Source organism: Elephantulus edwardii, unplaced genomic scaffold, assembly GCF_000299155.1.
Source record: "Elephantulus edwardii isolate Elephantulus edwardi_28Jun2011 unplaced genomic scaffold, EleEdw1.0 scaffold00001, whole genome shotgun sequence".
In the NCBI taxonomy this organism is placed as follows: domain Eukaryota; kingdom Metazoa; phylum Chordata; class Mammalia; order Macroscelidea; family Macroscelididae; genus Elephantulus; species Elephantulus edwardii.
The window spans coordinates 16,689,285-16,703,102 of NW_006399751.1; the positions used below are offsets into that span (position 1 = coordinate 16,689,285).

Below are 13,818 nucleotides of genomic sequence, written 5' to 3' on the forward strand. Positions count from 1 at the left end.
CCATCCAAAGCTCAGCGGTTGGTCTCTGCTTGCTTAGAACAGCAGAGGAAGGAGATGCAGAGAGGATGAGTATGGGCTATGTGGCCAGTCCCCGTATGAACAACCACCTCCTTTGCCGTGAAGCTAGAGAACTAGATGGTGCCTGTGCCTGGCTACCATTACTAAATATTTTAATCAGAAATTGTGTAGAAGAATCTTGATTGTAAAGGGTGAAATGCAGAATAGAATTTCAGATTCTCGTGGACTTCTGACTTCCTGGAGCCGTGAACTCTGGATGAACCCCTGACACTTGTTTTCTAAGATCATCTTTAAATCTCAGATTAAAAATATACCTTGAAATCTTCTTAAAACCAAACACTAATTTCACTTAATGAGTAAAGTGTCCACCTGGAGTTTCATACTAATATAGTAAGATCTATCCATATGTGGTCAAACTGGCAACAGCAGTTTGAAAGTTTAGTAGATATCCTGAGGAGGCCATGAATTTATGGTACTGGAGAGGAGTGATTTAGAAAACAGAGGATGAAAATGGTTCTGTGATTGGAGGAATGCAATCAGTGTCACTGTACTTGGAGAAAGTGTTGAATTGGTCACAATTGTCTTGCTATGTATATTTTCATCAACAGCAGTAGAAAGAAATCATATTTTAAAATACACTGTATTTCTCTAGAAATAATCTTCCTGATGACATTGAACTGTGTCTATTGTAATTTTAGGAACCACACCATGAGTATTTCCCTGACATTTGGGAAGAAAAAGCAAGTGAGTTTCAAAGGATGCTTATCATTCGTTGCTTGAGGCCAGACAAGGTAAATGTAGGCTTTGAAAGCAGCTCAGTGATTTCTGTCTCTCTTCTCTCCACAGTTCAGCTGAAGTTAGATTTCCTTATTCTATAATGAGGGAGGTGGGGGAGCCTGGGGAAAGGACCCCACTTCCTTCTAATGCTGCCTTTTCCCAGAAAGTTTGTGTATATATTAAAGCCATACTGAATTGGACACTAAACAACAAATAACGGAAATCACTTCACCTAAAATTATTGACTATTATTTCCCAGAAATATTCACATAACAGTAGAAAAGTGTAGACAGATATCTGTTGGTGGGGGGGGAAGTGGGAATGAGAAATATCCTAATTATTTATCATTACTATTTAAATAAAGATTGTTCATAATTATTTCAAAACTTATTATATTCATGCTTAGAGTAGTTAAGGATTTATAAGACAATGCTTCATCTTTGAAGGGGGAAAAGTAGAACATTGATAGAGAAAGCATTATTTTATTTTAATTTGTAACTTAAGTCACTGATTATATTAAGTCAAGCCATACTTTTCTTTCAGTGAATGCTTGTGATTCTTTCTTGACCTGGCAGTATATTCTGAGCCAGGAATGACCACAGTGTGTACTGTGTCTACTTGTGCTACTGTGGTAGGAAAAGAACTTCCTATCTTTTCTAGCTTTAAGTCATGAATGTAATTTGTATATCTATCACAAAAATTATTCGTTGGTTCATTTCTAAGCTACAGTATGTTTTGTTAGCAGATATTTTTTTTGTCCCTCTCTTTTTTCATTCTTCCTTCAAAATTAATCTCACCCCATAGTAAGAATTTACATATGCTAGCCTTCCTACTACTTTGGTTTGGGAAAACGTAAAAAATGTTCATGAAACCATTAGTAGGAAGACCAAGTGAGTTTGTACTTCTTTAAGTACTTGTCAATGTGTAGTTTAATTGACTAAGGAAGTATATCAAATAGATAAATACTGAGGATTGTTTTGAATACAGCAACAAAATGAAGGAATTCTGGCCACATTGTATTCTTTTGAACTTTAAACAAAAGCAACTTCTTAAGAAATTTGTCAAATCAAAATATATGTTCCTCTGGCCTCAGATAAATTCTGCAGGAACTTGCCAAACATAAGGAAACATAATAGAAAACCAGAGACTCCTTTCCTGCTTTCAGAAAGATGTTTGCCTCAATACTTCTATAATGCGTGTTACTGAGAGATTTCATTTTACAAACTGAAGCTTTGGAAGCATAATCATACAACAGTGACAAGTCTTACTCTGCTTCTTTGCAAACAGAGTAAGTGCACTTCATTTGCCTCAAGAGTTATAATTCAGTCTTGGAGACAAGCAAGTTTCAATAAATTTTAACACTAAAAGTGAAATGCAGAAATTTGCCTTTGCCCTTCTTCAGGTGAACATCTCTAATTTGATCCTTTGGTGCTAACAAATGGAAATCCTGTCACCACGTCAACCATGTTGTATGTGGACAGGGGTTAACCCCTGCTTGAACCACTCACAGAGAGGCCAATTGTAACTCCAAGTTACTGGAAAGGTGCAGTTGAAATTGTATGTGTTTGTATTATGTTTATAAAACTACACTTTGGGAAAAGTCTCGTGGAAAGAAAAGGTTTACTGACAAAAGGCTTTTCACTTTTGTTTTTGTTTTAATCTGATAGGGAAAGGCCAGCTATGAGAAAACATCCTGAGAGTAGAAGAAACCCCTTAGGCTGTTTTTCCCCTCCAAGTAGTGGACTGACTCAGTGGCAGGGTAATGGGAGCAGGTGTGTCAGAGACAATAAGGTGGACTCAGAACAGAGCAGGATTCAGAGCTGTTGTTCTTAGGGTTGTAGTGAGTCTCAGGTGACTTGATGGCACATAACAACAATAGTAAGGATCTTGATCTCTGTGCAAATTCAAAATATCTGAACGTAGATTTCGCCTGATGGAATGCGTAGGAATCAAATCAGTTACTTCTGTGGGAAGAATCGTTGGAGAGGCTCAATATCGACTGTGAAAACTAGGCCAGGTGCTGATTGTGGAACAGACCACCAACTACTTATATGCAAATTCAGGCTGAAGTTGAAGAAAATTAAATCCACAGGAACCAAAATTTGACCATTAAGTTTATGCTGCTTGAAATTCAAAACCATCTCAGGAATATGCTTGAGGCCTGAACACCAATGAGTGAAGACTGAATGAGTTGTGGGAGGATATCAATAATATCATCCATGAAGAATGCAAAAGGTCATTACATAAATGGAAATCCAAGTTTTCTGTAAACCTCCTTGTTGGTAAGTGCCGTTGAGTCATAGGCGACTCATAGCGCCTCTATGAATGAAAGACCTGGACACTTGCATAACTTTCGTCTTTTTCCCAGGTTCATAGCATTTCCAGAGGCAAGCTATTTCGGAAGTGGATGCCACTCCTGCTTCCAAGCTTGTTTTAATTGGGGAGCTCCACCAAACACTGAGTAACCATTCTTGCATTTGACACATCAGTGTCAAAGTGTTCAGCTTCACAGCAACCATGAGTTACCTCTGTGTGGCACGTGGACAACCTTCCTTAAAATGCCTATTAAAAAAATTGTTTAAAAAAAGGCAAGCACTCACCAACTCCAGGGGAGGGTTGGGGGGGAAAAAATTCATTATAAAGGCAGAGGAGGAAGAAAACAACCAAGGTGAATGTCAGATGAGACTCTGAATATTGCACAAGAGTGCCAAGAAGCCAAAGCAGAGGGAAGAAATCAAGAAATTAAGGAGCTGAACAGAAGATTTCAAAGGGCACCTTGAGGTTACAAAGCAAAGTATTATAATGAAAAGTGCAAAGAGCTGGAGTCAGAAAATTAAAAAATCAAAAGGGCCAAACTCACCATTTCTTAAGCTGAAGGAATTGAAAAACAAATTGAAGCCACGAGTTGTAATACTTAAGGATGGTTTGGGCAGAATAGTAAATGATCCAAGAAGCATTAAAAGTAGATCAAAGGAGTATACAGAGGCATTGTGCCAGAAGAAATTGGTGGACACAGAAGAATTTCATGAAACAACATATGAGCAAGAGCCTGTGGTGATGAAGGAAGAAGTTCAAGCTGCTTTGAAAGAATTGGCAAAATGTAAGGCCCCAGGAATTGATGGCATACCAATTGACAGATTTCAATGCTACCCTGGATACTCTCACTGAATTGTGCCAGGAAATCTGGAGGTCAACTCCTTGGCCAACTGACTGGAAGAGATCTATACTTGTTGCCATTGCAAAGAAAGGTGACCCGACAGAGTCTGGAAATTATCAAACAATAGCTTGAATATCACATGCAAGGAAGATTCTGCTGAAAATTATCCAAGTGACTGGAACAACACATCAACAGAGAACTTCCAGATGTGCAGGCTGGGTTTAGAAGAGGCTGTGATACCGGGGATATTATAGTTAATGTTAGATGGATTTTGACTGAAAGCAGAACCAGAGGAATGTCTGTCTATGTGTGTTTCATTGACTATGCAAAACATTTGACTGCGTGGGTCACAACAAACTATGGCTGACTCTGAGAAGAATGGAAATCCCAGAACATTTGATTGTGCTTATGTGAAATCTATGCTTGGATCAGGAGGTAGTCCTCAGAACAAAGCAAAGACACACTGCATGGTTCAGAGTTGGGAGGGGTGTATGCCAGGGATGTATCCATACCTTTTCATTCGATATGCAGAACAGATCATCGGGGAGGCTGGGATGTGTGAGGAGGAATGTGGCTTCAAGATTGGAGGTGGTATGCGGATGACACAACCTTGATTGCTGAAACTGAAGAGGACCTGAAACGCTTTCTGCAGAAGATCAAGAACTGCAGCCTTCAATGTGGATTGAAGCTTAACATCAAGTAAACAAAGATTCTCACCACTGGGCCAATTGGCAGCATCATGATGGATGGTGAAGAGATTGAGATTATTAACAGCTTTAGTTGTTTGGCTGCAAGATCAACACTCTTGGTATCAACAGGCTGGAAATCAAGAGATGAATTGCATTAGGAAATTAGCTGTTAGGGACCTCTCCAGAGTACTGAAGAGCAATGACACCAGTTTGGAGACCAAGGTGCACCTGATCCAGGCCATAGTCTTTGCAATTTTTTGTTATGCATCAAAGAGCTGGACAATGACTAGGGATGATAAAAAGAGAATTGATGCCTTTGAGCTGTGGTGCTGGAGAAGAATATTGATATCATGGACTGCCAGGAGAACAAACAGATTTGTCCTAGAGAGGGTAAAACCAGCCTGTTCCTTCAAGGCAAGGATTCTGTGGCTTTGTCTGACATACTTTGGGCATGTTGCAAAGAGGGAGTGGAGAGGGAAGGTGGGAGGGACAGAGAAATAGAGGGAGACCATTAATGAGATAGATTGATACAGTGACTAAGGTAATGAGGAAAGGTGTGTTGGAAACAGTAAAGTTGACACAGGATAGAGCAGGTTTCAGGGCTCTTGTACAGAGAGTCACTAAGAGTCGCAAGCAACTTGAAGGCAAATAACAACAACAACAACAATTAGGTGCTATCAAGTTGACTACAACTCATAGCAACCCTAAGAAGAGCAGACAAAGCATTTCCCTGTCCCACACCGTCTTGACAATCTTTGTGCTCAAGCCCATTGTAATCATTGTGTCAGTTCATCTCATTAAGCATCTTTTTCTCTTTCCCTGACCATCTTTCCAAATGTCTTTTTCCAAGGATTGACCTCTTCTGACAACATGCCAAAAGTCCATGAAACAGGTTCACCATCCTTGCCTCTAGTATGCAGTCTGGTTGCATTCCCTCCGATGCTGATTTGTTTGGGTTTTTCCCCCTGAAGTCTATAGTCTGTTAGTACTCTATGCCAACACCGTAATTCAAAGGCATTAATCATTGTTTAGTCTTCTTACTCAGTGTCTGATTTTCACATGCTTAGAAACCTGTTGAAAACATCATAGCTGAGTCAAGTGCACCTTAGTCTTTAACATCTTTGTTTCTTAATGTGCTTAAAGAGGCCCTTGGAAACAGATTTGCCCAATGCAACATGTTTCTTGATTTCTTGGTGGTTAACATGGGTGTTGATCATGGATCCAAGTAAAATGAAATCATGGACAACTTAAATCTTTTCTCTCAGTCATGATGTTGCCTATTAGTCCGGTTACAAAGATTTCTTTCCTTCATTTTGGTATTGGGGTTTAATCAAGGAAATAGCTTATCTAAAACCTAACCTTTATGTGAATGTATTGTTCTGTTATTTTTAATTTATTATTAAATTTCAATGAAAGTTCTGTTATTTTTGTTGAGCATTTTTTAAAATGAGAGCTCCATTTTCACAAAAGATATCTGATTTACTATTCACTTATTCAGTAATTATTTATTGTACACAATTATCCTGTGTGCTCATTTGCTATTTCTTACTTTGTGGAGTTTAACTATGTGTTGTTTCTGACCTATACTATTTCCGTATTTTAATGAATCCAGAGAAATATTGAGGGAAGACTTGAAAAAAGTCTAATCTAAGCCTAGATATTTCACCTACTAACTTTCAACTTCCCACCTTCAAACTCTCACCCCGCACACATTGTTATTTTTAAAGGTATTGTAACATACTAATGAATTTCCCATACTTTGTGTAAACAGAAATGCAGTTAAAATTTAGATGTATATGTCACTTCACAGAGAACAATTTTTCTAGTATTGTATCACCTGCAAATTGTTCTTGCCATTGCTCCAGTTCCAAGGATGTTGTGAGCTAGTGGAATTGTTGACCTCATGGGGACTATTGTGTATACACATAATTGCATTCATGGATATGAGCCGATATCCCTTTTAAGTTGTTCTGGGAGCCTTGAAAATATTCTGTAGCTTCTTTTCAATCCATTTCTCATCATTCTGGAATATCTCATGTTCCCTTATCTGGTTAATGTGCTTTAATAACCTCTTATCTCTGCCTATTTTAATTTTAAACATTCAAGCAGGTGTCACCATGTGTTATTTGAAAATGGACCTCTTTATTTTTAAGAACTTTAGATTAAATAAGGGACAGCAGCATTTCTTTTATTGCTTGGATTACTTGTCTGTTATTTGGATATTTCAGAGTATGAAAAATAGTTTACTTGACAGTAGAAATTGAAGGCATTTGACTGTGTGGATCATAAAAATTATTACTAACATTGAGGAGAATGGGAATCCCAGAACTCTTAATTGTCCTCATGAAAAACATATACATAGACTAAGAAGCAGTTTAAAGACAGGCTATGGCCTGTCTCCATATATATTCAATCTGTATGCTGAGTAAATTACTTGAGAAGCTGAGCAAATAATTTGAGAATTCATTCTATATGAAGAAGAATGTGGCCTCATGATTGGAGGAAGACTTGTCAACAGCTTGCATTAAGCAGATGACACAGCCTTGCTTGCTGAAAATAAAAAGGACTTGAAACACTTCCAGCAGAAGATAAAAGACGATAGCCTTCCAAATGGATTAGCCTAATAGGCAACATTATGATAGATGAAGAAAATATTGAAATTGTCAATTATTTATTTTTATGTGAACCTAAAATTAGCACTGATGGTAGCAGCAGTCAAGCACTCAAAAGATGTGCTACATTGGAAAAACCTAGTGTCAAGGCCCTCTTCAAGGTTCAAAGGAGCAAGGACATCAGTTTAAAGCTAAGGTGCCCCTGATCCAGGTCATGGCTTTTCCCTTTGCTTCCTATGCGTCTGAAAGTGAGACAGTGAATGAGGATGACAGAAAAGTAGATGCCTTTGAAATGGGGTGTTGGCAAAAATATTGTGTATGCTAGGGACTGCAAGGGTGCTCTGGTGGCCTAGGGGTAAGGAGCTGCACTGCAATTCTAAAGACCTGAGGTTTGAATCCACTAGCTGCTCTTGGGAGAATGATAACCTCCTCTTGGGCGATTTATAGCCTCTGAAAATGGGCTGGAGGGTTGGCTATGGCTCAGTAATGATTCAGTGGCACACAGCAACAACAATGAACTTCCAAAAAGCCCCAGCCCAGTCTGTGTTCAAGGAAGTGCAACAAGCGTGTGCCTTGGAGGCGAGGATGGTGAAACCTCCACTACTGTGGGTGTGTTTTCAGGAGGAACCAAGCGCCTTGTAACAGGACCTCATGTAAGAAAAGGTAGAGAGAGGGTCAGCAAAAGAAAGGAAGAGCCTGAAGAGGGAAATGAACATAGTGACCATCACAGAGGGCTTGAGCGTGACAGAGCTTACGAGGCCGTCACAATAGATCCCAGTGCCGGTCTGTTGTTCAGAGCATCACTATGAGTTGTAGTCAGCTCGACAGCATGTAACAACAACAGCACCAACATGTAAGGGACAAATTAAGGTTAAGATAATTAGTGTTCACAATGCTGTCCACATAGACACTTGTAGTTTTTATCAAGTGTATGTAAAATGAGATTAAATATCAAAAGAAGTACATATGCAATGTACAAATAGATATTATTCTAAAACAGCCATTTCCAGTTAATTTAACATGGAATTATTATTATTATTATTAATTTGAATTAACATTTACAGAGATTTTGAATTTCCATTCATTCATTGTGGCACTTTTCTCTCCGCCCACCCTCCCACCCGCAGTTCGCTCTTCTCTTTGAAAAGTAAAAGAAAAATTCCTTCATTGCTATACAATCCCCCTGCACTCTGCGCCTCGTATACTCCACTCTGCAACCTTCATTCCATACTCTTATGATAATCATAATGCCCTATAATGTATTGCTTTTAAAGTTTAACATGGAATTTTAAATTCAGCTTGGTAGTTTTTTGTATACAAAAACAAAAATTAATTCTGTGAATTCATTATCTGCAAAGAAGACTTAAAGTCACTTTGAAGAAATCAAATCCTGTATTACATACTGGGGCTTTTTTCTCCACTCACTTTTACAGGATGATCCTGCAATTAACCTTATAAAGTCAGGGAGGAGATATTGTCAAGTGACTTCCCTGTGAAATCAAATTTTAGTCAATCAAGCCAATATTAAACCCATTCACTAGATATAAAGGAGCTCTGGTGGCCTAATGGAAAGAAGCTGTGCTGCAATCCCAAAGGTTTGCAGTTCAAATCCACCAGTATAAAAAAAAGTCGAAAACATTTGGTTTATTCATTTACTTAGCATAAAATTTAGCTATTTTCTTAGAGCTTAATCAGCATCTCTTCTTTCACCTGTGAAAATATAGTCTACATTCTTGTAAAAAAAAAATCACAAAACTAAGACCATAGTACTAGACAGAATGTGTCTCACCTCATTTTCTCTTCTGCTTTTCCTCCTTAATCTTGTACTTTATTTTGTTATCATGCTTTCCTTTGCCATATCCAGTGACTTCTGTGCTGAAAAGGCAAATAGATGTTGAATATGTTACAAAGTTTTATTGAGCAATAAACAAAATTATGCAACAAGCCTGATGAAGAAAGGACAGACAAAAGCAAAGAATGTTTGTAGAATGAAAATTTAGTAGGAGGTATAAATGTTAATATGATTTGTTAGCTAAACAAAGGATTAGGGTTTGTTTAATCCACCTTTATAACTTTTAGAGGCTTCACTTGAATCATGCCAATCTGAAGCCATCACCAAAAACCAGGTATAGGTATTTCACTGGTCATAAGGAACAGAGTGCCTGTGGCTAGACACTGTACATCAGTTGAGCGGTAAAATCCCATTCCCAAATCAAAGCCTGAAGGTACTAGTTAACCCAAGCCACAGAGTTCTGCCCTTTCTCAAATAAGCTTCAAGAAAGTGCTCAGATGTTTTAATAGAAAAAAACCCCAAAAACCTATGCAATATAGATTTATTTGTTTCTTAGATAAAAGACTTGTTTATTTTTCACAATGTTTCACCTTTCCCCTCTCTTCCAGCTGCATCAGTTCTTTCTCGATAGTGTTGGAAATTTTGTGGAAAATGACACTCAAATTTCTACTTTTAAATTGTTGATTGGGTGCCATCAGTGTTTTTAAAACTAAAGAACTAATGTTTCTTCTTTACTCATTTTGTTTTAAATACTTACTGAAAGGAAGAAAATAACTTTTTTATTCTGGTATTAACAATCACACATCTAGCTTTTATTGTTTAAATAATTTAGAAAATTTTTTCTTATGTAAAAAGCATCTTTATAAACAGTAGTGCCTTTCAATCTCTGCCATTTTTAATGAATACCTAAACTCTTGGGGTATTACATGACCTGACATGTCAGGCTGCTGTAAAAGGTTAGGAGTTAGAATCCACTAGCTGTTCTACAGGACAAAGATGAGCCGCCTTTTCCCGTGAAGATGGCCTGAGGAGTCAGAAGTGATTCTTTAAAAAAAAAAAAGAATTGATTATACAGCAGTTAGTGGGTTTTTGAGCTAATATAATATCCACTATTAAAAAAAAACTTCATTGTATCTGAACTTTCGAACAGAAATTTTTTCATTTAGAAGCCTGATTTTTTCCCAATATGTTATCATTTCTTTCCAGATTATTCCAATGGTACAAGAATTTATAACCAAGAAACTTGGACGCTTGTTCATTGAACCACCCCCCTTTGACTTATCCAAGGCATTTGGGGACAGTAACTGTTGTGCACCACTCATTTTTGTGCTCTCTCCTGGAGCCGATCCCATGGCTGCCCTTCTAAAATTCGCTGATGACCAGGTACCTCAAAACAGATGTTATCATAGGATATACAGGGAATTCTGGTGGTGTAGTCTGTAGTTTTCGATCACTTGTTGTGCATCTGAGAGCTGGACAGTGAATGAGGATGACAAGAACAATTGATGCCTTTGTTGGAAAAGAGCACTGAACATCCCATGCCTGGCCAAAAGAACAAACAAATATACCTTGGAGAGGGTGCAGCCAGAGTGCTCTTTGGAGGCAAAGATGATGAGGCTTCACTTCTTGTACTTCAAACATGTGGCTAGGAGGGGCTGTTCCTTGGATAAGGACATGACACTTGGAAGGGTGGAGGGTCAGCAAAGGAAAGGAAGACCGTCAACCAGGTGGATTGACATGGTGACGGCCACAGTGGGCTCTAGTGTGTTAGGAAATGTGTAGATGACACAGGGTAAGACGGGTTCAGATGCGTTGTTCCTAGGGTCGCTATGAGTTGTATTCAACTTGATGACACCTAACAACAAGTCTGAAGGAAGCTGTACTGCTAACCCAAGGGTCTTGCTGAGCCTTCTGGCAGTTCAAATCCACCAGTGGTTCCAGAATTCACAACCTCAGAAATCCAATGAAAGGTGAGCTATGAGTCATTTCCAATCTGATGGCCATGAGTCAGTGAGTAAAATATGTGTGTGTGGGGGGGGGAAGTGTCTAGGTCAACTTCCATTGGTTTCCAAGGCTGTAAGTCTTAAAAGGGGCAGACGGCTTCATCTTTATCTTTCTCCCTTGGAGTCACTGGTGGATTTGAACTACTGATTATGTGGTTAGCAGTCCATTCCATAAACAACCCACTCTGACTGCCAAAGAACTAACAAGTCTGTCTTGGAGAGGCTAAGGATGATGAAGCTTGCTCACTCATGCTTTGAGCATGTTGTCAGGAGGGGCTGAACATTATGGTAGGAAAGGTGGGAGGTCAGAAACAGAGAAGAAAATGACTTTTGACTTACCACTTACTGTGATAATGATAGTAATATTTCTAAGACCACGACCATAATTAAGAATGCTAGGAATGTTTTAATGTTTTCTAATCTCCATTGTCCAAAAACCTTTGCAGTTTTACATTCATAGCCATGAATGTATGTCATACATAAATTAACATGTGTTTTTATCTAACTATAGGATTCTTAAGTTTTATAAGAATTCATTTTATGTCTCTATATCACAACCAACTGATCATGAGAATGGCACAAGCTGGGGCAAGTTTTCCCTTTGTTGTTCATAGGGTGGCTCTGTGTCATAGTCAACACAACAGTGCCTAACAACTTTAGCAACACCGTCATGCTTAGATCTTTGCAGGATGCTGGATTGTTGTATTTTCATATACTTGAGGCTCCTATTTGTCTGTAATAATATTTTTTTTACTCTTGTAAAATGTGATTTTAATAACATCTTACTATTTTTGTACACAGGGCTATGGAGGAACAAAACTTAGCTCTCTGTCCCTTGGTCAAGGCCAAGGACCCATAGCAATGAAGATGTTAGAAAAAGGTATTAAGGAAGGAACATGGGTTGTTCTTCAGAATTGCCACCTTGCCACCTCTTGGATGCCAACCCTCGAGAAAGTTTGTGAGGTAACGTTTCAAGTTTATTTGTGATAAGTTGTTTCGTCAGAACATAATTATTGATATATATTCCATCTGAAAAAAACTCCCTTTCTTCCCTCTCATTAGGAGGGTTGTAGATCACTAGTGTTGGTAGATTGCAGGTGACATAGATTCATTATAAGAGATGTATCTGGAGCAAAAGAGGTACATGGCCACACCTTGCTGATGGCTCCGTTAAGCTCCTGGCTCATCCAGAATAAGGGAAATATCGCTACGCCAGAGAAGCATGTCCAAATGTGAGTAAAGCACAAGGTAAACAAAAATCAGGTTTGACAATTAAGTTTACAAATGGCGAAGGAGGATGTTGGTGGTGAAATTCATTTGGCTGCTCTAAGCCACACGGTTTCTGGTAGACTTTTCCTCTGAATGGGCTTCTAACCCAGTTGGCCACTTGCCTTCCACTTCGCAGACCTTTCTGGTGTCACTATCGTCTCCTTGCTGTGGGTAACAGTTGCTGGGAGAAAACTCTATGTCACATACTTGAGTAAACAGAAACTAGATGCATGATTCCAATAAACATAAACAAACATGTCAGTGTGGGGATTACGATACCTCTAGCTGCCTGCTCACTTCTACCTCAGCCTCCCTCAGACTACCCAGGGGCCAAGGCAATGAGGTAACTTGTGCTGCCCCGCCATCCAACTGGATCTTTATACAGGGGATTTTATTTTTCTTTCTGCCACTCGTCACCACTTTGTCTTGTATTCATAAGTGTTGTAAAAACAGTATTTTTCTGTTTTATTTTCTGCCTTTATTTCCATCAGGGACTGTTAGTGGCATAGTCTGTAGAGAGTTGTGTTGCTAAGCCAAAGGTAGTGCCCTTGGCACAGTTCAGATCTACCTATGGCTCCGTGGGAGAAAGGACGCCACTTTCCTGTGAGATTTACAGCCTCCAAACACCTGCTGGAGGATCAGCTTATAAGTCAGTCCTACTCAGTGACAGTGCCTTTTATACCCATTACCTGGACCCTGGGAAGCAATAAAGAAATATTTATTGAATTAGCAAATGAATAGCATTTCACTGCTAAAAACCTTTTCATGGCTTTCCATTGCATCCAAGATAAATTCCAAACACTTAATATGTCTTGAACTCTGAAGATGTGTACTCTCTACTGTGTCAGATTGTTATTGTTATGTGCCGTAAAGTCGCTTGCAACTCATAGTGACCCTATGTACAACAGCCCTAAACTCTGCTTTGTCCTATGCCAATCGCACTGCCTGTGACATACCCATCCCGAGTACCCCAGTCACTGAATCAATCCACCTCATAGAGGGCTTTCCCCTCCAGCGCTGTCCATCCACCCTCCCAGGCATGATGTCCCTGTCCAAGGACCAGTCCCTCCTTACAACATGTCCAAAGTATGTCAGACGAAGCCCCAGAACCCTTGCCTCCAAGGAGCAGCCTGCTTTAACCCTCTCTAGGATGAATCTGTTTGTTTTCTTGGCAGTCCATGGTACATTCAACACTCTTCTCCAGCACCACAGCTCAAAGGCATCAATTCTCCTTCTAGCCTCCCTAATCATTGTCCAACTCTCTGATGCATAACAAGTGATTGCAAAGACCATAGCCTGTACCAGATGCACCTTAGTCTCCAGAGTGACACCATTGCTCTTCAGTACCCTAGAGAAGTCCCTAATAGCAAACTTTCCCATTGCAATACGTCTTTTAATTTCCTGGCTGCTGGTGCCAAGAGTGTTGATTATGGAGCCAGGCAGACTAAAGTTGTTAACAATCTCAATATCTTCACCATCCATCCTGATGCTACTGATTGGT

The 13,818-nt window shown here is 39.2% G+C and overlaps 1 protein-coding gene across 1 annotated transcript in view; it reads left to right on the forward strand.

Annotated features, from left to right (window-relative positions):
• Window positions 1-13,818, forward strand: part of DNAH7 (dynein, axonemal, heavy chain 7) — a 308,525-nt gene that overhangs the window by 253,213 nt on the left and 41,494 nt on the right. The window contains exons 54-56 of the mRNA XM_006878928.1: window positions 717-809; window positions 10,252-10,428; window positions 11,850-12,011. Of these exons, the coding sequence (XP_006878990.1) occupies window positions 717-809; window positions 10,252-10,428; window positions 11,850-12,011 (432 nt within the window). The remainder of the gene's footprint in view (window positions 1-716; window positions 810-10,251; window positions 10,429-11,849; window positions 12,012-13,818) is intronic.